The sequence below is a fragment of the Carcharodon carcharias genome, chromosome 12 (genome assembly GCF_017639515.1).
Source record: "Carcharodon carcharias isolate sCarCar2 chromosome 12, sCarCar2.pri, whole genome shotgun sequence".
Classification (NCBI taxonomy): domain Eukaryota; kingdom Metazoa; phylum Chordata; class Chondrichthyes; order Lamniformes; family Lamnidae; genus Carcharodon; species Carcharodon carcharias.
Genome location: NC_054478.1, coordinates 67260507 through 67286318, shown reverse-complemented (window position 1 = coordinate 67286318; position 25812 = coordinate 67260507). Strand labels below are relative to the sequence as shown.

General features: G+C 44.0%; 1 protein-coding gene across 1 annotated transcript in view; it reads right to left on the bottom strand.

Moving 5' to 3' along the window:
- The window catches only part of LOC121284927 (activin receptor type-1B-like), a gene marked incomplete at both ends in the record, with an annotated part of 126846 nt that extends 102991 nt beyond the window's left edge, over positions 1-23855 (bottom strand). The window contains 2 exons of the mRNA XM_041200853.1: positions 20548-20793; positions 23834-23855. Coding sequence (XP_041056787.1) covers positions 20548-20793; positions 23834-23855 — 268 coding nt within the window. The remainder of the gene's footprint in view (positions 1-20547; positions 20794-23833) is intronic.
- Between the last annotated feature and the right edge of the window lie 1957 nt (positions 23856-25812).

Sequence of the window (25812 nt, the reverse complement as noted above, 5' to 3'; positions counted from 1 at the left end):
AGAAGCAAATTTGGAGAATGAAGTGTCCTTGTGGTTTTAAAACACAATTGTCCACTATCACAGAATACCATAAATCCATTAATCTTACTTTTAAACAAAATAATAGATAAATAATGGTACTAAATTTAGAATTAACTAACAGTCAATGTGTATTCAGAAGAACGAGATCCTACTTGATAAGCTTCCACCTTTGAGGAAGTAATGCTAGAGGTGAGGTTAGAGGACTGCCATTGATATCAAGGCCGCATTTGACCAAGTGTGGCATCAAGGAGCCCTAGCAAAACTGGAGTCAATGGGAATCAGGGGGAAAACTCTCCACTGGTTGGAGTCATAATTAGCACAAAGGAAGATGGTTGTGGTTTTTGGAGATCAATCTTCTCAGTTCTAGGACATCATTTCAGGAGTTCCTCAGGGTAGTGTCCTAGGCCCAACCATCTTCAGCTGCTTCATCAATGACCTTCCTTCTATCATAAGGTCAGAAGTGGGGATGTTCGCTGATGATTACACAATGTTCAGCACCATTCGTGACTCCTCAGATGCTGAAGCAAGACCTGGACAATATCCAGGTTTGGACGGACAAGTGGCAAGTAACATTTGCAAGTATCAGGCAATGACCATCTCCAACAAGAGAGAATCTGACCATCATCCCTTGATATTCAATAGCATTATCATCACTGAATCCCCCATTATCAACATCCTGGGGGTTACCATTGACCAGAAACTGAACTGGGCTAGCCATATAAATACTGTGGCTACAAAAGCAGGTCAGTGGCTAGGAATCCTGTGACAAATAACTCACCTCCTGGCTCCCCAAAGCCTGTCCACTATCTACAAGGCACAAGTCAGGAGTGTGATGGAATAATCCCCACTTGCCAGGATGAGTGCAGCTCCCACAACGCTCAAGAAGCTTGACACCGTCCAGGGCAAAGGGACCCCATCCACAAGCATTCACTCCCTCCACCATTGACACACAGTGGCAGCAGTGTGTACCATCTACAAGAGGCACTGCAGGCACTCATCAGAGCTCCTTAGACAGCACCTTCCAAACCCACAACCATTACCATCCAGAAGAGCAAGGGCAGCAGACACATGGGAACACCACCAGCTGAAGTTCCCCCCCAAGCTGCTCATCATCCTGACTGGGAAATATATCGCCGTTCCTTCACTGTTACTGGGTCAAAATCCTGGAACCCCCTCCCTAACAGCACTGTGGATGCACCTACACCACATGGACTGCAGCAGCTCAAGAAGGCAGCTCATCACCACCATCTCAAAGGCAATTAGGGATGGGCAATAAGTACCAGTGATGCCCACATCCCATAAAAGAATAAAAAAAGTGGATTAAGCCCCAAGAAATGGTGAGGGTGCAATTGGTCTTAGTGCAAAATAGGTGATAGCAAATCAACAACCTGTTTTATATCCTATTGTGGTAAAGAAAAAATCAAGTAGGTGTAAAACAGGCTGATGATTTGCTATTGCCTGCTTTGCATTGCTGTCTAAAACTACCTTCACCACCGGTGTGTCTAGAGTTCCACAGAAAAGGTCATCAATCAAATTCAAAGCTGTGGGATTCAGGTAAACGTTGGGATAAGGAACTGGCAGACAAAACAAATACCAGTTACAGGAGTTATGCTGGGCCAGGAAGTAGTACTGAGTGGAATACCTCAGGGGTCAGTATTTAAACCGCTAGTGTTTCCAATTTACATAACTAATCTGAATTCAGAAGTTCAGAACAAAATGGTCAAAATTGCAGGTAAAACCAAAATAGGTTGGGGAATGGAATTGGAGAAGGCAGCTTCAAAATTATGAATTAGACAACCAGGGAAAAGAACCAGCCACACAGGAAGCAATCCCTACATCTGAAAGGATGGGCCCAAGGTGGACACAATATCGGGCCTTGGAACACATTAGTCACCAGTGATATGCAGGCACACAATGGACATTGAAGGACAGGTTGCCTCAGTGATCAGGCCACTTCATCACCAGCAACTTGCCCTCAGACAGGTCTGCAGAAACCTGTTGTTTGAATGTAGAGTCTAGAGGAGTACTCCTGCTCCAACCAGCTCCACATTCAAATAATCATATTTTAAAATCTTAACATTTTGTTGTCCCGAGTTTGCAAAGGGGGCCTCAAACAGACCTCTCATTCGCACATCCAAAGGATCTAATGCCAGTTTCAGATGCAGGCCCTGGATGCATATTTTTATGCCTTTTACCAATATTATGACCAGGTCACTTCCAGGTTGTGATGAGTGCCTGCTTCCTGCCCATCATATTGCACCCATTGAACCACAATTTACAAAACTTTGAATTTTTGCTAGCTTTCTTCTCACGGTACAGTAACATTTAAGAACCAACCAGAAAGAAAAGCAATTACTAAAATTTAAAAATGCAGGTTCAAAAAACAAAGGTAAGATTTCCACATCATTGCATTTTAAGAAATTATGGCACACTAGTTTTGCTGGAGAGATTACGAAACTTTATTAGTAGCCTCATTCTGTGAATAGAATGTGAGCATAATATGAAAGAGAGATAAAGAAATTGCATTGATATAGTGCCTCTTAAGACCTCAGAATGTCCCAAAGCACTTCACAGCCAATGAAGTATAATGACCACGCATTATGACACAGCAGTTAGTAAAGGCTAAGTTGTTTAAACCCCAGAGGGAACTTGAACAACTGTCATAACCTACAGTTTCAATTAGCATGTTTGAGATGCAGCTTTGAATTCAGGAATAAGACCGCTGAGCCTCAAGAGATTTTTTATATAAAGCTAAATTAAACATTTATCAACTTAACAACAAATTAAACACATACACATGTCCACAAATTACTGCCACAATAACTTTTAAACAAATCCCCAAATTAATCATTCCCAGATAAATCTTCACCAAAGCAACAGTAAAGTTACAGACTTTAAACAGACACCAGGCAAAGTACATTTGACTGTACAAATTCAAAATGAGGTTCCTTGCAATTTGGTTCCTTTGCAGACACAGCTGTAGGCTTACAGGCTGGTTAGATCTTAAATGCCTCTGCCTTACACACACAAACTGCCTTCTGTTTATACCTGGCCTTTCCTTTGAATGTGAATTTTCTATAGTATCACCAGGCTTTTAATGTTACATCTCCTAACAATAATATCCTTTCATTCCATCAATTGTATTAGTAAACTGAAAAAAAAATAAACACATTGCTTGGCATCTTCTAACTAGGTGCAAGAATGCTCTATTCAACAAATGCAAATTTGCACTCTACCTTCTATCCTCCTTACATTGATCTAATTAACATCTCAAAATTACTATACATCAAAGCACCCAGACTAGCTGGCTTAAATCCAATTAAGATACACACAGTTAAACAAATAGACACAGACCCCACTACAACTCCATTTTAAAAACAATTTCCAATAACATTATAGACATTCATATCTCTTCATGACACCATGTGCAAGTGACATGATGACATGATGCCCCCTTATGGTTCAGTTCTCTGAAAACAGGGGGTTTCCATAGCAATAACATGATGTACAATTTTGATCACAAAGATGTAATTATCACAATCACATTCTTTAACTTGTGTCATTACCAGGCAGGATTTAGTGTGACTTTAGTGCAGCTTAGTTATGTAAATTGGAGTTACAAAACAATGGAAATACTTGTGCTGCAAATACAAGTAGATTGGCAAATGGAGTGAAGACTTGGGGCAGAATTTTTCCCTCGTCAGGCAGGAGCAGTGGGTGGGCCTGGGAGCAGCTTTGAAATCGACCGCCGCCCGCAATCGGGCCCCGGCCGTGATTTCACACTGACGGACCAAGTAAGGCCCGCCCAGTATGAAATGCGAACTCCGCACTGGCTGTGAAGGGCCGAGCGGGGGCAGGGGCCTGTTGGCCATTGGGTCCAATGGTGACCCGGCGACCAGTTTAAAAGCAGCCCAGGCAAACCCAGAAGGCTGCCAGGGAAGGACATCTGTCCATCGTTGCAATGATGGAATCGAGTGCATGCCAGGCTGGAGGGCAGGTCAGGTGGGCACTCAGCCCCCCGCTTTTCTGATGAGTGCCTCACTCTCATCCTGGAGGAGGTGACTGCCAGGAGGGACACCCTTGTCCCCAGAGATGGGAGGAAGAGGCCACCACACCTCATAAAGAGGGCATGGGAGGAGATGGCAGCCCTGATTAGCAGCCATGACGTGGTGTGGCGCACATGGGTGCAGCGCTGGAAGTGCTTCAATGACCTGCTACACTCAGGAAGGGTGAGTACCATGTTGGCATGGGTCAGGGTGCAGAAGTGTTAAGGTGTGGCCATTGCCCCATGGACCTCAGGGGTGCTAGAGTCTGAGTGCCAACTGTCAATGATGCCGGAGTTGGCCAAGGGGGTGAGCCCTGGCTGTTTGGACTGAATGCCTTGCAGCTCAAGAGCCATGAATTGGATGTGCCTTGTGAAGTGGTTCTCAGCTGGGGTTGGCCAGGCTGCAATTGTGCTGCACGTGGAGAGTGAACTAATCAATGCTCCTTTGTCCTTTAAGGAGAAGACGAGCCATAACCAAGCCGAAACGGCATGTACAGGTGGGCACCTGCCTAAGCTGCTGCTGCTCACCAGGCTCAAGCAGGATGCCCTAGAGCTGGAGAGCCAGCATGCTCCCCGTGCAACCGGGCACGGAGAGGCGGGGGTGCCAGACTAAGGCAACAGTGCAATGCACAGAGGTGAGATTTTCAGATTGTGCAACCATTCTAATGTAGTCTCCTCATTGATGGGGGCCTCGAATCTAGAGTCCCCATTGATCATTGATAGTCGATGGCACCGTGATGCAGATCTCCATTTTCTCACCCATGTGCCTGGCATGCACAGTGACAGTGTGATAACTTTAACTAATGTCATGTCTTTCTTCTCGCTTTTAGGTTTGCCAGCAAACATCCGATCTCCAGACCCCGAAGTGCCACCCCTGACACCAGAGGACCACCAGGCATCACTTTCACCTGTGCCACACCCACTCTCAGGAGCAGGGACCAGTGCAGATACCAGCATTAGGTGGGCATTAGAGCAGCGGCTAGTATCTCAGTGCACATTGATGAAGACACTTCACAGTCGCTTGAAGTGCAGGTGGAAGCAGAGGACTGCTGGTGATCAGGACGATGCTCAATCGAAGGTTGATGATGAGCCTCTGGAGTCATCCATTAGGCGGCAGATGCTGGATGTCCAGTGAAATGTGCGGGAGGATCTGGCAGAGATCCGTGAGGGTATGCATGCCATGTTCTCCATGATGGAAGAGTCCATGCGGAGCATTAGCACTGCATTGACTGCCAAGGGCGAGCGCACTGCATCCTCCATTGACAGACTCTCACAGAGAGGCTGCTCCAGGGACAGAATGAAGGGTTCCTGGGATTGCGCTCAGACCTGCAAGCCCTCACACAGACACTGACTTCAGGTGGTCAATGTCAGTGTGGGAAATGGATGAGGCACCCAGTATCCCAGCTAGGTGCCTGTCCATCAATGGTGAACAGGGAGGTGCAGGGCGACTTCACATTGTGCACAAACTGCCTGTCATCTCTGTGGGCTCCTCTCCGGGCAGGCTGTCTCCAATGCCGCTGCCAGCGAGGTGGGAGCACCTAGATGTAGCACTCACAAACATAAGTTAAAGGCACCATGAGCACAAGAGGGACAGGTCACAGGTGATTTTATGTTCATTTATGTTTACTCTATCTACATTGGCCTGGGAATTATTATGACACAGCAGTTGGTAAAGGCTGAGTTATTTAAAATCCCAGAGGGAGACTTTAAACAACTGTCATAACCTATATTTTCAATTGGCATGTTTGAGATGCTTCTCTGAATTCAGAAATGAAACCACCAGAGGTTTTTATATAAATTAAAATAAATGTTTATTAATTTAACAAAGTATTAAACACATTCTACAAATTACTACCATTATAACTATTAAACTAATCCCCAAATGAATCACTCCCAGGTAATCTTCCCCAAGGCAACAATAACCCATAGGTTCAAACAGACACCAGACAAAGCGCATTTTATCTTATGAATTCAAAATGAGGTTCCCTTCAATGTGTTCCTTCGCAGACACAGTGGCAGGCTTATAGGCTGTTTAGATATTACATGCCTCTGACCTCCACACACAAAACTATATATATACAACTATGTATATATCTAGCTTTTCCTTTGAATGTAAATTCTCATTGTATCACCAGGCCCTTTGAACCCCTTTCATAGTACCAATTTTATTAATAATATAAACATTGCAAGGTGTCTCCTAGCTAGGTGCAAGATTTCACCCCTAGTCTTTGAATGGTTTATTCAACAAAATGTAAATGTACTCTTTACCTTACTGTTTATCACCTCAAAACTACTATACATCAAAGCACCCAGACTGGCTGGCTTTAATACAATTAAGAAGCATATACTCATAACCACAGACACAGACCTCACTGCAAGTCCAATTTAAAATAAATTCCAATAACACTATAGACAATAATATGTTCATGACAGGATGAATACCAGAGAAATCTGTGTAAATGGTTTGGAATTGTCCACATGAGATAAGTTTTGTTTTTGTCATCATGGCCTGAGTATGCTTCATCTTTTTTATTTTATTGGTGCAGGGTATGGTAGTATGTAATGCTGGACATAAGTGTCCATGAACTTAATTGCACAGGCATTGAGTGTTCTTTGTGTTCAAATGAAAGGGTCCTTTCAGACATCTGGAATGGAGGAGGCAGCCCTGGCATGTATTTGAAGCCAATCTTTGGCAGTCTAGCTGAAGGAGTGTTTGATCAAGACACCTCTGGTGTTCCTGCCTCCATGGAGTTACCGAGGGCTGGCTCCACACCCTCAGCCTTCTCCTCACTGGTCATCTTCAGACTCACTACTGAACTCATCATCTGTGGCCTTTGCAGCTTCATCAAGATCCCTTTCCTTCAGTGGATCCCCTCTTGCCAGAGCCAGATTGTGGATAGCACAGCATGCAACCATTATTAGTGACGCATGCTCTGGGGGTATTGTAGTGCTCCCCCTGAAAGGTTCAGGAATCGGAACCGCATCTTGAGAAGACCTATGGTCCTCTCTATCACCGCCCTTGTGGAGGCATGACTCATATTGTAACACTTCTCTGCCTCTGTTCTTGGGTGGCAGAAAGACGTCATGAGTCACCTCTTCAACGGATATCCCTTGTCATCCATCCAGTGGGGCTGGGGCACTGAAGAGCCTTGGCACCTGGTAGTCTCTCAGGATGTATGCGTCATGGGACCTGCTAGGGTACCTTGCACGGACTTGCAGAATCTGCACCTTGTGGTCACACGCTATCTGCACATTCATGGAGTGGAATCCCTTCCAGTTGATGAAGGCACCCGGCTGACCAGCGGGCACCTTGACGGCCTCATGTGTATAGTCAATTGCATCCTGGGTGTGGGGGAACCCAACAATCGCTGCGAAGCCTCTGGCTCGCTCAGCCTGATTGGCCTCATCTATATAGAAATGAATAAATGTAATTACCCTTCTGATCAGAGCTTCCGTCACCAACTTTACAACTGTGAACAGCTGATTGGAACACTCCACCAAGTCCCCCCACTGACCCTTGGAAAGAGCTGGAGGCACAGAAGATGAGGGCCACTGTGACATTCAAAGCCACTGGCATGTGGTGTCCACGCACACAGTCGGAGGTGATCTCAGGCCCAATCATATGAAAAATGGGGTCACGGTCTCCCTGAAGAGTCGGAGCCTCTTTTGACGTTGCACCTTGGACATACTGAGGTAGCTGCATCGCTGCCTGTAAACCCTCGTAGCAGGAAAGTGACATTTTCTGCGGCTCCTTCTGCTTTGGACTACCTGCTGGCCCTGTGCCCCTCATGCCTGCACCTCTCCTTCCCCCTGCAAGCTGTATTGGGACACCTGGCCTCCTCCCCCTTCTGCCCCCCTGTTCCTCCTCAGAGGAGATGCCACCAGTGGAGACCACAATCCCTATTACCAGGGTTACAGAAAGCTGTCTGACACCTGGAAGGGTCCACACGGTCAAAATTTTCCAGGGGCCTTGGGGACACGAATGAGTCCTGAAATGAAGCCTGGAAATGCTAAGAATGGAGCTCAGAACAGGGATGAAGCTGTCAAGTTCAACGAAGCAACCAGCAGCAAACTATCCCCTGAACTCCTCACTATTCACACTGGCAATCCTGCTGAACATTTTTATCCCGCCCTTGGATGAGGTTTGTGAAAATGTCGGCTGGCCGCCTGCCCGTTTTGCCCATGCGACGGGCAGAAAATCGCACAGCTAAGATAAACTCACAGTCAATTGAACTGTTAAGGGCCTTAAGTGGCCTGTTAATTAATGGTGGGCCCACTCCGGCACCCACGCACACCCACGACGCTCACCTGGCATCATCATGCACTATTTTACTCCCATTCAGGTCGGGCGTTTGTTCCCTCTTTCTGTCTTTCTCACCCCATAGAAATTGGTTCTTGCTCTACTACAGGGAAAGGAGCTAGCTGCTGGTGAGTATCTGAGAAGTGGATAAATTCTATTCTATCCCTAAGGTTTAAAATAGTACACAATTTGGTGTTAAAGTTAATCAAATATATAAGAAAGCAAAAAAAAAGTGATTAATATAATTAAGTAATTATTTAAAACACATTAAGGATGGCAGGACAGCTGATGTGTCAAGTTGCTACATGTGGGAGCTCCTGGATAACATTGTGATCCAGGGCAAACAAGCCTGTAGTAAGTGCTTGCAGCTTGAGGAACTTCAGCTCAGAGTCATTGAGCTGGAGGCTGAGCTGCAGACTCTGTGACACATCAGGAAGGGGGAAAGTTACCTGGATGGTTTATACCAGGAGGTAGTCACACCACTTAGGATGGGGTCTTCTGATTTGGTCAATGGTCAGAGACAGGAGGATGCGACTGTGAGTGAGGCAGGCAAGGGGACCCAGAGGGCAGGAGTGTGAGCCTCTGCAATTGTCCAACAGGTTTGAGGGTTCTCTCAGCTTGTTTGGATGAGAGTGGGGTGCTGCAGGGTGGGTCAGTAAACTGGCCTGGCACCCTGGGACAGGAAGCCATCCAAGTGGGGGGAGCGAAAAGAAATGTAGTGGTAATAGGGGACGGTACAGTGAGTAAGATTGACACTGTTCTTTGTAGCAAACAGCGGGAGGCGAGACAGCTTTGTTGCCTGCCTGTTGTCAGGGTTCAGGACATCTGCTCAGGGCTGGAGAAGAATTTGCAGTGGGAAAGGGAGGATCCAGTGGTCGTGGTCCATGTAGGTACCAATGACATAGGCAGGATGAGGAAGGAGGCGCTGCATAATCAGTATGATGAGTTAGGCACCAAATTAAGAAGAAGGACCTCAAAGGTAATAATTTCTGGATTATTACCTGAGCCAAGTGCAAATTGGCATAGGACAAATAAGATTAGGGAAATGAATGTGTGGCTCAAAGACTGGTGTGGGAGAAGTGGGTTCCAGTTTGTGTGGCACTGGCATTCATGTTGGGGAAATTGGGATCTATACTATTGGGACGATCTACACCTGAACCATGCTGAGGCTGGTATCCTCACAAGCTGCTTAAATAGCAAAGTGGAGAGGGTTTTAAACTGAATAGTGGGAGCGAGGGATCAAATTTAGGAACATATGGTAAACCAAAGAGTAGAGACAGGTATTAATATGGGCTATGATAAATAGACTGTGACAAAAAGGGACAGAGAGTACAATTCTAAGAGTAAATCAGCAGATAAGGCTAGACGCTACAAAAATGTAACAAGGACAAAACTAAAGGCTCTGTATCTAAATGCACATAGCATTTGAAACAAAACAGATAAACTGATAGTGCAAATAGAAATAAATAAGTATGATCTAATAGCCATTACAGAGACAATTGGGACCTGAATATTGAAGGCTATGTGACATTTAAGAAGGACAGGAAGTTAGGAATAGGTGGTGGGTTGGCTCTGTTAATTAATGATTGGATTAGCGCATTAGAGAGGGGTGACCTAAATTCAGGAAATGAGAACATAGAAGCGGTTTGGATTGAGATGTGGAATGCTCAGGCCTCCTAATTGTAACTACACAGTAGGACAGGATATAAAAGAAGAGATAAAGGGATAAAAGTAAAATACTGCAGATGCTGGAAATCTGGGACAAAAACAAAAATACCTGGAAAAACTCAGCAGGTCTGACAGCATCTGCAGAGAGGGATACAGTTGATGTTTCAAGTCCGTATGACTCTTCATCAGAACTAAGACATATAGAAATAAGATGAAATATAAGCTGGTAGAAGGGGATGGTACAGGAGAGCTCAATAGGGGACCAGTGATAGGTGGAGGTCAAGAAGAGACTGCCAAATATGTCATAGACAAAAGGACAAAGGGGTGTTGATGGTGGTGATATTATCTAAAGGATGTGCTAATGGGGACATTAAGGGAAGCAAGCAGGACAAGCTAGTGGCAGATGGCCCTAGTGGAGGTGGAGTGGGGGGAAGGGATCGAAATGGGCTAAAAGGCAGAGGTGAAACAATAGATCGAAATAAATTTAAAAATAGGAGAGAAAGGAAAAAATATAGTTGTGAAAAAATTATAAATAATTGGAAAAAGGGGGATCGGAAAGGGGGTGGGGATGAAGGAGAGAGTTCATGATCTGAAATTGTTGAACTCAATATTAAGTCCGGAAGACTGTAAAGTACCTAGTCGGAAAATGAGATGCTGTTCCTCCAGTTTGTGTTGAGCTTCGCTGGAACATTGCAGCAGGCCAAGGACGGACATGTGGGCATGAGAGCAGGGTGGTGTGTTGAAATGACAAGTGACAGGGAGGTCTGGGTCATGCTTGTGGACAGACCGAAGGTGTTCCACAAAGCGGTCACCCAGTCTGCGTTTGGTCTCTCCAATGTAGAGGAGACCGCATTGGGAGCAGTGAATGCAGTAGACTAAATTGAGGGAAGTGCAAGTGAAGTGCTGCTTCACTTGAAAGGAGTGTTTGGGTCCTTGGACGGTGAGGAGGGGGGAAGTAAAGGGGCAGGTGTTGCACCTTAAAAAGGGAGTTTGCCAGAAAGGTACAGCAATAATCATGAAGGATTTTAATCTACATATAGACTGGAAAAATCAGATGGGCAAAGGTAGTGTAGACAAGGAGTTCATAGAATGTTTTTGGGATAGTTTCTTAGAACAGCACATCTGAAGCCAACCAGAGAGCAGGCTATACTCGATCTGGTATTGAGCAACGAGATAGGATTAATTGGTAACCTTCTAATGAAAGCACCCCTGGGTAGCAGCAATCATAATATGATTGAATTTTACATTCACTTTGAGGGAGAAACGAGTGCGCTCAGGACTAGCATTTTAAATTTAAATAAGGGCAATTATGAGGGCATGAAAGCAGAGCTAACTAAAGTGAACTGGCAAGTGAGGTTAATGGGCATGTCAATAGAGGTTCAGTGGCAGACATGTAAAAGGATATTTCAGAATAGACAGAATAAATACATTCCAATGAGAGAGAAAAATTCCAAGTGGAGGGTCCACCATCCATTGTAAACTAAAAAAGATAAAGACAGTATCAAACTTAAAGAAAAAGCTTATAATTGCCCAAAGATGGGGCGCAGGTCAGAAGACTGGAAAAAATATAAAGAACAGCAAATAATGACAAAAAGATTAATAAGGAGGGAAAAAATAGAGTATGAGAGAAGGCTTGCTAGTAATATAAAGATGGATAGTAAGAGTCTCTATGGATACTTAAATAAGGAAAAGAGTTAGCAAAGTGAGCGTTGGTCCTATAGTGTGTGTCTGGGGAATTGATAATTGCAAGTAGTGAGATGGCGGACAAATCAAACAAGTATTTGGCTTCAGTCTTCACTAAGAGGATACAAGTAACACCCCGGAAATAGCTGCAGATCAGGAAATGGAAGGGAGGGAGGAATTCAGGGAAATTACAATCACCTGGGGAGTGTGTAGTAATTATGGTTTTATTTAGTGTAATGTACCTTTAAGAATAATGCTTGTTAAGGAAGATCACATGATCAGTAGTAACCAATAGGAGAGTAGCATGGGCTACCTCAATAGTCAGTGTAGAGATAGAGTTAGAGTTGAAAGCACACGTTGCTGCTGAGTGCATTGTAAATAAACTTAATGTTTCCACCCAAGACGTGTCTGTAGATCAACTCTACCATTAATAGCACAACTCAGCCACCTCCAACAAAGTTGTATTAGCAAAGTGTTGGTGCTGAAGGCTGACAAATCCCAAGTCTGAATGGACTTCACCCTAAGGTCTTGAAAGAAGTGGCTAGTGAGATAGTTGATGCACTGGTTTTAATTTTCCAAAATTCCCTAGGTTCGGGGAAGGTTCCACTAGATTGGAAAATAGCAAATTTAACTCCTTTGTTCAAAAAAGGAAGGAGATAGAAAGCAGGAAACTATAGACCAGTTAGCCTAACATCTGTCATAGGAAAATGTAAGAAGCGATTATTAAAGATGTTATAGCAGGTCACTTAGAAAAATTCAAGGCAATCAGGCAGAGTCAACATGGTTTTGTAAAAGGGAAATCATGTTGGTGTTCTTTGAAGGAGTCACATGTGCTGTGGATAAAGGGGAACCGGTGGATGTACGGTACTTAGATTTCCAGAAGCCATTTAGTAAAATGTTACATTAAAGGTTACTGCAGAAAATAAAAGATCATGGTGTAGGGGATAACATATTGGCAAGGATGGAAGATTGGCTAGCTAATCGGAAGCAGAGAGTTGGTATTAATGGGTCTTTTTCTGGTTGGCAGGATGTGACGAGCGGTTTGCCACAGGGATCAGTAATGGGGCCTCAACTTTTTACAATTTACATAATTGACTTGGATGAAGGGGCCGACGAAATGGTTACTAAATTTGTTGATGACACAAAGACAGGTAGGAAAGTAAATTGTGAAGCGGGCATAAAGAGGCTACAAAAGGACATCGGTTAAGTGAGTGGGCAAAGATCTAGCAAATGGAGTATAATGTGGGGGCAAATGTGAAATCATCCATTTTGGCAGGAAGAATATAAAAGAAGCTCATTATCTAAATGGTGAGAGATTGCAGAGTTCTGAGATTTAGAGGGATCTGTGTGTCCTAATGCATGAATCGCAAAAGACTAGTTTCAGGTACAGCAGATAATTAGGAAAGCTAATGGAATGTTATAATTTATTGTGAGGGGAATTGATTACAAAAGTAAGGAGGTTATGCTTCAGTTCTACGGGGCATTGATGAGACCATAAAAACAAAAAAACAAAAAAACTGCGGATGCTGGAAATCCAAAACAAAAACAGAATTACCTGGAAAAACTCAGCAGGTCTGGCAGCATCGGCGGAGAAGAAAAGAGTTGACGTTTCGAGTCCTCATGACCCTTCAACAGAACTTGAGTGAATCCAAGAAAGGGGTGAAATATAAGCTGGTTTAAGGTGTGTGTGTGTTGGGGGGGCGGGTGCAGGGGTTGGGATGGGTTGGGTTGGGGGAGAGAAGTGGAGGGGGTTGGTGTGGTTATAGGGACAAACAAACAGTGATAGAAGCAGATCATCAAAAGATGTCACAGACAATAGAACAAAAGAACACATAGGTGTTAAAGTTGGTGATATTATCTAAACGAATGTGCTAATTAAGAATGGATGGTAGGGCACTCAAGGTATAGCTCTAGTGGGGGTGGGGGGAGCATAAAAGATTTTAAAATATTTAAAAATAATGGAAATAGGTGGGAAAAGAAAAATCTATATAATTTATTGGAAAAAACAAAAGGAAGGGAGAAGAAACAGAAAGGGGCTGTGGATGGAGGAGGGAGCTCAAGACCTAAAGTTGTTGAATTCAATATTCAGTCCGACCTAAAGTTGTTGAATTCACAGTATTGTGTACAGTACTGGTCTCCTTATTTAAAAACAGATTTAAATGCATTAGGACACTTTACAGAAGGTTTACTAGACTAATACTAGGAATGGGCAGGTTGTCTTTTGAGAAAAGGCTGGACAGGTTGGACTTGTATCCACTGGAATTTAGAAAAGTAAAAGGCAGCTTAATTGAAACCTTTAAGATCCTGAGTGGTTTTGACAAGGTGAATGTGGAGACGATATTTCCTCTTGTGGGAGAATCTAGAACTAAGACACAATTTAAAAATAAGGGGTTGCTCATTTAAGACAGATGAAGAGAAATTTTTTCTCAGAGGGTCGTGAGTCTTTGGAACTCTCTTCTCAAAAAGGTGGAAGCAGAATCTTTGAATATTCTTAAGGAGAGCTAGATAGATTCTTGATTGACAAGGGGATGAAAGGTTGTTAGGGGTAGGCAGGAATGTGAGGTTGAAATTACTTTCAGGTCAACCATGATCTTATTGAATGGCGGAGCAGGCTCAAAGGGTCGCATGGCCTACTCATGCTCCTAATTCATATATTCATATTATTAAGGAAGCATTTCCCTTTTAGCATCTTAGCTTTGCTCTGATTTTGCAAGTCATTTTTCTAATGTTGTCCTCCATTAAGTTCTTACATTTTTTAGGCCAATAGGAGGCATTTTAACTTTATTCTACATTTCCACAATGGCCTTGCTAAGATGTATATCCCATATCTGAACTAATTAAATGCAAGAAAATATAGAACTTGTGCTATTGTAGATTCTATCCAACTAATCTAACTATGGATAAAATCTTCAGGAAGGCAAAATTTGTGAAACTTTGGCCTCAAAAGTGGGGTATCAAAACAAATTTACAACTCATAGGGCAGAATATTGTGCTCCTCGGGCGGGCCTGCGCCCAACCTGAACAAGAATAAAATGATGCGCGATGATTTTGGGTGAGCCTCTCGACGTCATCGTGCACTCGCGTAATATTTTGGTCAGCAGGTCACCTATTATTAAAACCATTAAACTAACAATTGAATCCGCAAAAAGGCCAAGCAGCCTTTGGATTTTTTAGGAAACCTCATCCATGGGCGGGATGGGATTTCCCACAGCAATTAAAAATTAAGTAAAAATTTTGACATTTCATTCATAATATGTCCCTGCTCATGTGACGAAATATAGTGTTCAAGACCCATTGTCAACTTTTTCCAGGTATCTCGGTGCTCTTTTGACACAACAAAAGTAACGTTCTCTCCAGGCTCATAGTAGCACTTGGTCTGTGACTATTGCAAGTATTGGTTCTACTACAGAAAAGTTCTCATAAATCCCAAGGCAACATAAAGGCAGCAGAGACCAGAGGCCATGGATTTCTGTTGCCTGTTTCCTAATATTTGCAACCAAGTATAGGTGTTCCATGGACACTGAACGTACTCTTTTCAATTTTGCTCAAAGACCTTACCACTGAGCTTGTATAGAAAATTCATTGGGCCATAACTTCCTGTGGGGTAGCAACTGAGTCAGATTGCCACTCCGCCCGTAGTTACTCACCTTGAGTTCCAACCACGCCTATCTCACCCAACCTTCCAACTCAAGCGGGCGAGATCTGTGTAGCGCAGTGGGTTCTGTCCAGAGCTGCAGCATTGGGAGGAAGGAGAACACACTCACTTTATTACGGCACTAGTAGCTGGTGTGTGGTAGTAGGGGGGTGGGGGAAGTCCCTTGAGGGGTGTCCATGGGGGTTAGGTAGTGGGTGACTCCTGTGGAGCGTTAGGGGTGAGTGAGCAGGGTGAATGGAGAACCGTGGGGGGGTTGGGCAGGCCAGTACAATAGCTACCCAGAAGCTATAAGTGATTTTAATTCTTCTAACTTTTTGGGTAACAATTGCTGTAAGACGGTCAGAATCAGCCGATGTTTATGATTTAAATCACATTTTCAGGTGGTTCCCAGTGCAGAGCAATTGCCCAAAGGAAGTTTGAATTTCCCAAGCAATTGCTGTGCAATCCTTACCTGGGAACTTTGGGCGGGTTTCCCCAGCACATTTTTTGGGGTACCTTGACACCTGGAGCTCGGAAGTTACAGCCCAATATTATTTTTAGATCTTAAAAAAATTGCAGTCTGATTAATTTTAAGCACAATCATATTTCAGAATAATAGTTTTTTAAAAACTTTGAAGTGACATTTAGATTGTTAAGAAATCAATACTTACTCAAATCACTCCCCGACATTCAGCAACACCCTCAAACCCCAGTTCACAAAAGCACTTAATGGTTCTCCAGACCTACTCACAAAGACACTGTATGGATCCAGACTGTTCAGAGACATTGGGTTAAATTGGGGTGTGTAGTACTTGTCTTTCAGGCACTGTACAGCCTCCTAAACTTCCAAACTAGTAAGCAGGAAACAAGCGAACACTTACACCTGCCATACTGAATAAGGACAAACAAGAGGCATAATTTACTCATGCATGACTCAAGCATATAGCAAATAAAGGCTTAACACCTGTTTCAGATCCTTAGCCCAATGTTGATTTGCCAGTGCTAGCTGCCTCTAGGAAAAACAACCCTAAATATTGACTAAAAACAAAAAAACTGCGGATGCTGGAAATCCAAAACAAAAACAGAATTACCTGGAAAAACTCAGCAGGTCTGGCAGCATCGGCGGAGAAGAAAAGAGTTGACGTTTCGCGTCCTCATGACCCTTCGCAAAGGTCCGAAGGGTCATGAGGACTCGAAACGTCAACTCTTTTCTTCTCCGCCGATGCTGCCAGACCTGCTGAGTTTTTCCAGGTAATTCTGTTTTTGTTCTAAATATTGACTACTGACCTCCAAGCCAGAGTCCTAATCACTACCCTCTGGTGTCTCTCCCCTCTTAAGACCTTGGATCCCTCTAGAACACTGCTCCTGATACCAAGCCTGACACGTTAATCTCTTCCCCAATCCAAAGGCTACCCCTTAACCCAACCAGAGATCTTTGATTAAAGGTCTAATGCCATCAATCTCTCCTGACCCCCATGATACCAAGTACATAGACCCCTGCACTTACCTGGAGCAATTACCTTGTACTGGTCTCTCTCTCAGCACAGATCCAATATGCAGACATACTTAGGCTTCACCATTTGTATGCAGTATTATCACCAACCCTCCCAGTTCTTACCAATACTCTTCTCCTCTCCAACCCAGCTTAAACTGGTACAACATCTTCTGCTCCCCTGCATTTAAGATGGCACTCTACTTCCACCAGCAGATGCAGGCTGACAGCTCACTTCCGCTCTAACCCTCTTAATACAAGCTCACACTTAGTTCATGTTAGCACTCTTCTCCCCCCCAACCCCTCTTCATTTATGGTCTTTGTACAAAGGTGCAGACCAGTACCCTCTCAAATATTTATCAAAGGTATCAGGTAAACACTTAACCTCATCATCTTAACTCCTCAAGAAACCATCTGGGGTTTACCATCCAGCCTCCATCCAGCAATGAGTGATGCCCCATATGTGGCTTGCCATACTATACTAACTCAATCAGTTCGGATTGTATTTGTATTTACCTAACCAGCCTCCAATTAGGAAACATACAAGCTGTTGAGTGAATGAATTGACTGATTCTTGTCAAATTGTCAAAATATGTCAGAAAACGAATCATGCACTAACAATTGTTTATTAAGTTTAGATTTATGATTAGTAACAAAATTAATCACTTGAATATGCACATAATTAGTCGATCAGGTTAATTGACACAATGAACAGGAGATTGTAGAGGCAGAACCGTATGTCACAGTAGCTCAGCATCAACTACTTTGCTGATTATAAATTTGTACTTGAGACCAGTGGTTCAGGATTCATATTAATTGGTGAGATTATTTTAGAATTATACTGATAAAATAGCTGAAAAATCAACACATTAAATTGGCAGTTTATTGGATAATTAGAGTTTATATGCTGTGGGTTAGCAATGTTTCTAGAGTTTCCAGGATCTTGAGCAGAATTTTCACCCCATATGGGGGCTAGTGGAAGCACATAAATTAACGTTACTGACTGGCATGCCTGCACCATTGCACCCCGGGCCATTTTCCGACATGTGGGATCTAGAGCAGAAAGGCTACCCACGTGCAAGTGGCGAGTGGCCAATAAAGGCGTTAATGGAAAATTAAGGCCAATTATTAGATGCTCTCTGGCATTGGGAACAGGCCAGCTGCTTGGAGTTGAAGGCGGCCTCCTAAAAGCAGACAGGGGCCGGGGGGGCGCAGTACTTCAGGTAGGCTTTGAAGTCCTCCCACCTTGTTTGGTCACAGCTGCAGCTAGTCTCCTTCCATGATGGTGGCCCAGCAGATGTGCCGATTTTTTTAACATTGAAAAATGTTGAGAAAGTGCCTTAAGATGGATGTGCCCTCTCTCTCTCTCTCTCTCTTTCCCTTAGCTAAAAAGGCAGGCTACAGCTCATTCCAAGTTGAAGAATCACTTATTGGCAAATTCTAGGAAAAGTACAGGCTGTTCCCCACACTGTGCTGGGTCAGGAATCCCATTTGACTTTGATGTCGAATGTCCTGAAGAGATTAATGTCTAATGGGGTCTGTGTCGATGTGTGTGTCTGTGTGTGTCTTAATTGGATTAAAGCCAGCTGGTCTAGCGGCTTTGATATATAGAAAGAAGTAGGTTTGAAATGGTAATTAGACAAACATGGGGAAGTTTAGAAACATAGGTGTCAAGGGGGCAATTTGCATTTTTAAATAAGGGATTCAAAAGAATGGGTGAAATCTTATACCTAGTTGGAAGACACCAAGCAATGTGTTTATTTTTTTCAGCTTACTAATAAAATTGGTGGAATCAAAGGATGTTATTGATAGAAGAGGTAAAATTATAAATAATTTTTTAATACAATGGAAAATTTACATTCAAAGAGAAAGATTTGTATAAAGGAGAAAGGAGATTGTGAGTAAGGCAGAGGCATTTAAGATCTAACCCGCCGTACATCTTCATCTGTGTCTACAAAGGACCAACTTGCAAGGAACCTCATTTTGAATTTGTAAGGCCAAATGTGCTTTGCCTGGAGTCTTCTAAAATCTATGGGATACAGTTGCCTTGACAGAGATTCAACTGGGAGTGGTTAATTTGGGGATTTGTTTAAAGTTTTTATAGTAGGAATTTGTAGCCATATGTATGGGTTTAATTTGTTCTTAAATTAATAATTGCATAATTTAGTTTTATATATATAAAAAAAACCTCTTGAGACTCAGTGGTCTTATTACCACTGAGTTCAAAGCCTGCATCTCGAAACATACAAATTGCAAAAATAAATTATGACAGTTGTTTCAAGTTTCCCTCTGGGATTTCAGCATCTCAGCCTTTACCATCGGCTGTGTCATAATATCGAGATCTTGACTCAAAACCTATAATTTGACCCTTTGTCACTGCAAGTTGAGCTGTCTTCCCTTGGGATGACACATGGTGACATCTGTGGTGCAAGTGATGAACCTTGTTCTGCAGAGATGTATCCATTCCTCTCAAATCCCCTACTCCTGAGTAAATCCACCTTACTCTATCCAGGCTAACTGGCCTACATCTTACCTACCCAATGACTGTAAAATCTGCACCAAGTCTGCCTGTAACTGGCAGATACAACTGTACATTTTAACTTATGTAACATCACCTACTTTGTCTGTCAGAGATATTTTCTTACCTTTTATAGACTCACCTGATACATACATTAAGTAAAAACAAATTTTAAAAATGCGAAGAAGGAAAGCATGAATATGTGTCAAAGTACACCCTTAAAGATCCTTGATTTTCAGATACTTATTTGCAGGAAATGGACTAAACTGAGTGGCATGCTAAATATCAGAATATTTCACACCTTTTAGTGTCGATCACCTCAAACAACCATGTTAGCAACCATGGTGACCTCACGCTACTGCTGGTGATTCACCTAACACCTCAGATTTTGTACAAAAAAACTGGTATTTTGTTTTGTAGTTTTAGAGAGCAATCTCAGGATCTGTGGCCTAATGTTTCTCCAACTTCTGAGAAAATGTCTTCCTTTTGCAAGCTCTCAGTTTTAGCCATTCAGTATCCCACATTTGGCAACTGATTACATTTTAAGGATACCCTTTAAGGCCATTTTCAAAGCATTGTGCATACCTTCATTCTCCAGTCTGAATAAGTTAACAATGGAATTGTCCTTCCTTCTCTAAGCAAAGCACTCTCCCAGATTATTCCCCTTATCAGCATCTTAATATTGAAAGATGCTCAGTACAAGCCAGCATGGAATTTAATAATTCATGAAAATTGATCCTGGGATACAGCTTGCAAAATTGCAAAACATTTGGCACAACAACATCCATAAACAGCACTGTTTGAAAATGTTGCATCATTAATACAAATTCAAGCACAAAATCAAATGCTGCATAATTACACGGAGTTTATAAACAGCTACTGGCACCTTTATAAAATCCAATTAATAACAAACTGCAAACTCCTTAATAGAAAGAAAGGGGAAAAAAATCAGACACTGAATTGCTGATGACAACAACATTTACAAGAGGCATCAGATGACAAACTGAAATCAATCATTCTAATTAGCATTTGCCGTCTGTTATTAAAACCCAAAGCATTCAGATTTGTTTTATGACCTTCGGTAACAAATATTTGTTTTCAATTCATGTCAATTAATGTTCATTGGAAACTATTTTTAAATTCTGGATTAGGATGTAATAACATTTTCAAAATCTTGAATTCTTACCTTTGAATAATGGCAGCTGTATATCAATACTGTTACAAAAGTCAGTATCACAGCAAAACGCCCTGGACACACGTTTTGAATTGGCACAGACAAAGGGTTTCCCTGGTGGAATCATTTCCCGGCGATGCACACAGGTCTTCCACTGTTGTACTATTTCACCAGTAAGTGTGGCAGAAGCCAGGCAAATACCATCTGTTTCACAAGTATAATTTTTATTCACACATGTGATGCAGAAACATTTCAGACCTAAAATAATGAAAATTAACCAGCGTTAGAATATGAATATATAAAGAAATGGGCAGAACAAATGGGGAAAGGGCAGAGAGGGAGAAGCAAAAGAGAAAGAGTTATGCTGCGACGCAACTCAGGCAACCTGTACTTAAGTCTGAGTGTTCTCAATCCTGAATTGGAGATAACAGCACACAGAAGCAAAGAACAATTAATTTTAAACATATAAGAACATTTAATTGTCCCTGATGGCATCCCACCACCACCACACCCCTCAATTTGTACAGCACTGTCTATAATGAGTGCTGTGCTATTGTTGACAAGCATTTTGGAGGCTACACTAGGGATGCAGGTTCTATCTCAACAGGTAACAACTCTCACCACCTCCTTATTAAACTGGACTACCAGTGTTGTTTTAGCGCTGTAACTTCAAGATTGTCCATTGGGGTGGCTATGCACTTCAGCTGCATAGCTGAGATGGTGCTCTCCTTTACTGATGCAGGCTCACCTGCTGTGCATCCAAAAGACATTCCTGCTCATACTTCATAATACGTCCAAAGATTAGATTAGCAAAATCAGAACGAAGGTTGATAAGTAATTTTAAACTTTTTCCATAACAAAATTCTTGCTGACTCAACTTCAGTACATAAAATGCTCATTTGGTAAAGCTTTTTGTGAGAAATTTACATACAACCTGCAATCATTATTAAAACCTAGAAATCAGATTGCAGGTCAGCATGACAATGGTCTCAGTCCTTCAGAAAGTGCAGAGGAAGCGGAATGGTTCTAACAATGAGGTATTTTAGCTGCAAAGTCAGTTTGGAGAAGCTGGGGTTGGTTCCCTTGGAGCAAAGGAGATTGAGGGAAGATTTGCTAGAGGTGTGCGAGATTATAACATATTTAGATAAGGTAGCCAAAGAAAAAGCTTTCCCATTAGCTGCAGCTACTAAGGGCACAGAATTAATTTTTTCAGTAAGAGATGCAAGGGGGATGTGAGGAAGAATTGTTTTACACAGGAGTGGTGATAACCTGGAGCTCCCTGTCTATGAGGCTGCTGAAAGTGGAGACAATTATTGATTTCAAAAGAAAACTGGATGGGCACTTGAGGGAAATAAACTTTCATGGCTACAGGATTGGAGCAGGGGAATGGGACTAACTGGATTGTGCCACAGAGAGCCAGCAGAGACTTGATGGGCTGACTGGCTTTCTTGTGTGCTTTAATGACTCTGGGTGGAGTTTTCCATTTTTGAAACTAAGTGCCATGGCGGGCAGGTTCTGTGGTGCGTTTCTGGCTGGTTGGTGTGGCAGGAAATCGTGCCCAACTTTGTGCTCAGAAGCTCATTAATTATGCATAGGCGAGTATCTCGCCGAATCATATGGTGGGTTGAGGGCTGATTCGCCCACCCTGCCATTATCTAATGGGGTCGAAGGTCTGGGCGCCATATTAAATGCCACCCAAGCACACACATTTCACTCTGTCTAGCCCAGCTGTCTTCAGGAGATGTATTGAGATGGCTTCACACAAGAAGAAGGCAGCTGCATCCAGGTTTAGCCACGACTCCCTCCAGGCTTTAATCAGAGGAGTGCTGTACCCGAGGGATGGCTTCAGAAATCACACCAGCCTAAACTTTCCAGCATAGGAGGTGATAGCACAATGGGTCAGCGTGGCTGGCAAACGCACCCACAATGCAATCCAGTGTAGGAAGAGGATGAATGATCTCATCTGATCTCCCAGGATAAGTTAATTTTCAAAACAAAAACAGAAACAGAATTACCTGGAAAAACTCAGCAGGTCTGGCAGCATCGGCGGAGAAGAGCACAGTTGAAGTTTCGAGTCCTCATGACCCTTCAGCAGAACTAAGTAAAAATAGGAAAGGGGTGAAATATAAGCTGGTTTAAGGGGGGTGGGGGGCGGGGTTGTTGGGACAAGTAGCCAGTAATAGGTGGAGATAACCAAAAGATGTCACAGACAAAAGGACAAAGAGATGTTGCAGGTGGTGATATTATCTAAAGGAATGTGCTAATTAAGATTAGAAAGCAGAATCATCCACCAATGCTGCCAGACCTGCTGAGTTTTTCCAGGTATTTCTGTTTCTGCTTTTGTTTTGGATTTCCAGCATCCGCAGTTCTTTGCTTTTATATAAGTTAATTTTCAGTTCCCTCCAATATCAAACTCTCATCATAACTTCATGCACTCAAATTAAATCAGCAAATAAGGCTAGACGCTACAAAAATAATAAAAGGACAAAATTAAAGGTACTGTATCTAAACGCACGTAGCATTCGAGACAAATCAGATGAACTGATAGCGCAAACAGAAATAAGTAAGTATAATCTGATTGCCATTACAGAGACCTGGAGCAGAATCTTACCCTTGGCATAGGGGCGTGTGCCCGACACACCCGTACGTGAAATAAAGCACGTTGACGTCGGACGAGCGTCCCGACATCAACGTGCACTCTCGCGATATTTCACTAGGCAGGCGATGAAGATGGAGGCACACATGCCATTAATTAAATGGCCAGTTAAGGCCCTTGAGAGACCAATCTGAGTTTATGTAGCCCGTGTGATTTTCAGGATGTCGCACGGTCAAAATGGGCAGGCAGGCAGGCCACAACTTGCAAAACCTCATCCACAGGTGGGATAAAAGGAGTCAGTGGGCTTGACAAAGTGTATAGTGAGTAATTTTGGATATCACTTGCTGCTGCTTGCTTCTGTGAACAGAACAGCTTCATCTCACTTCAGAGCTGCATTCAGAGCATTTAGAGGCATCAGTTCAGGACTCAGTGTTGTCTTCCAGACCTCCGGAGGATTCACACCATGTGGGGCCTTCCAGGTACCAGGCAGCCTACCCTTACCCTGGTAATGGGGATTGTGGTCTCTGCTGGATGCACCTCCTCTGAGGAGGAAGAGAGTGCCAGAAGGGGGAGGAGGCCAGGTGTTCCTATTCAGCTTTCTGGGGAGCGACCTGTGGGAAGAGAGGCGGTGGCACAAGGGGCACAGGGCCAGCAGGAAGTCCAAGGCGGAAGGGGCCGCAGAAGACGCCACTATCCTGCTGCCAGGGTTTACTTGCGGCGAAGCAGCTACCTTAATATGTCTGAGGTGCAGTGCCGAAGGAGGCTCCATCTCTCAATGGAAACAGACAGTGACCTCCATCTGTCAGAGGATCGGGCTTGGGCTCTGACTGTGTGGGTGGACATCCCATTCCAGTGGCTTTGAAGACCATGGTGGCACTAAACTTCTATGCCTCCAGCTCTTTCCAGGGCTCAGTGGGGGTTCTGTGTGGAGTCTCCCAATCAGCTGTCCACAGTCGCATCAAACTGGTGACAGACGCTCTGTTCAAGTGGGTATTGACTTTCATTCATTACCATTCGGACGAGGCCAGCCAGACACAACGAACCAGACGCTTCGTGGTGATTGCTGGCTTCCCCCATATCCTGGGTGCAATCGACTGCACACATGTGGCCATCAAGGCGCCAGTGGGTGAGCTCGGTGCCTTCGTCAACAGGAAGGGCTTCCACTCCATGGACGTGCAGATAGTGTGTGACCACAAGATGCAGATTCTGCAAGTCTAAGCAAGGTACCCTGGCAACTCACATGACGCTTACATCCTGAGACACTCCCAGGTGCCGAGGTTCTTCAGTGCTCCAGCCCAGCTGGATGGATGGCTGCTGGGTGACAAGGGCTATCCCCTCAAAAAGGTGACTCATGACACCCCTCCCCCACCCAAGAACAGAGGCCGAGCAGCAGTACAACAATAGCTCCACAATGGCAGTGGTAGAGAGAACCATTGATCTTCTAAAAATGTGCTTCTGATGCCTGGCCTGTTCAGGGGGCACACTGCAATACCCCCCAGATTGTGTGTCACTGATGGTGATTGCAAGCTGTGCTCTGCACAGTCTAGCAGTGGAAAGTGGGGACCCAGTGGAGGAAGAAGATCTTGACGCAGCTGCACAGGTAACAGACGATGAGTCCAGTAGTGAGCCCGAGGATGAGCACGCTCAGGAGAATGCTGAGGGCATAGACACTGACCTGGGCAACCTCCGGAGAGGCAGGGACACCCAGGATGCTTTGATCCAACATTCCTTCAGCTAGCCTACCAAATAAGAACCACCACCACATGCCAGGGCTGCAGATTCCATACTTGACCCCTGACAGGGTCAGTTCTTTGGTCAACAACATAAACTTTATTGCAATGGTACATAGTGTAAGGAGTCATATGTCCATCATAACATCATGGCTTACCCTGCACCTACAGAACGAATGAAGCATCCAGAAGCCAGTTGCACAAAAAAACCTCACTTACTGTTGACTGACAAACATAGCAGAAATTAACATTGACCAGTGTTTTAAATCACGCCATTAAAAAAAAACAGAAAAATGGGGGAAACAAATATCAACCATGATCAGGGCATGTTATGTTTAAGGTGCTTTAAGTTTTCACTTGCGAGTGCAACATCTAGTTGCTCCCCCTCACTGGCAACGGCATTGGAGACAGCCTGCTCACTCTGCTGTCTTGTTGGCTTTGATGGCCTTAGCGGTCGTCCTCTGGCCCGTGGAGCCTGTGCTGACCCTGCGTGGGAGGGAGTGGCCAGTGCCTTGGCTGGCAACACCAAGTTGCCACAGCCTCATCAGATGCCACAGTCACTGGCAGAGGGGCAGAGGAGCTCCTGCTGTCATCTGGAGCCCCCTGAGACGAGCCCGCAGAGATGACAAGTAGCTCATAAGCCAACGTCAGGTCGCTCTGAACCTCCCTGTTCACCATTGATGAGTGGGCACCTGGCTGGGATACTGGGTGCTCAATCCAACTCCCATGCTGACACTGACCAGCTAAGGTCAATGCCGCTGTGAGGGCTTGCAGGTCTGAGCGCATCCCCAGGAGCCCCTGATTGAGTCCCTGGAGGAGCCTCTCCATGAGAGTCGCCACTCTCCCCATGGAGGAGGCATTGTGCTCGGCTCATGCTCTGCATGGACTCCTCCACAACGGGCACCATGCCATGCATTCCCTCATGTATCTCTGCCAGATCCTCCCGCACAC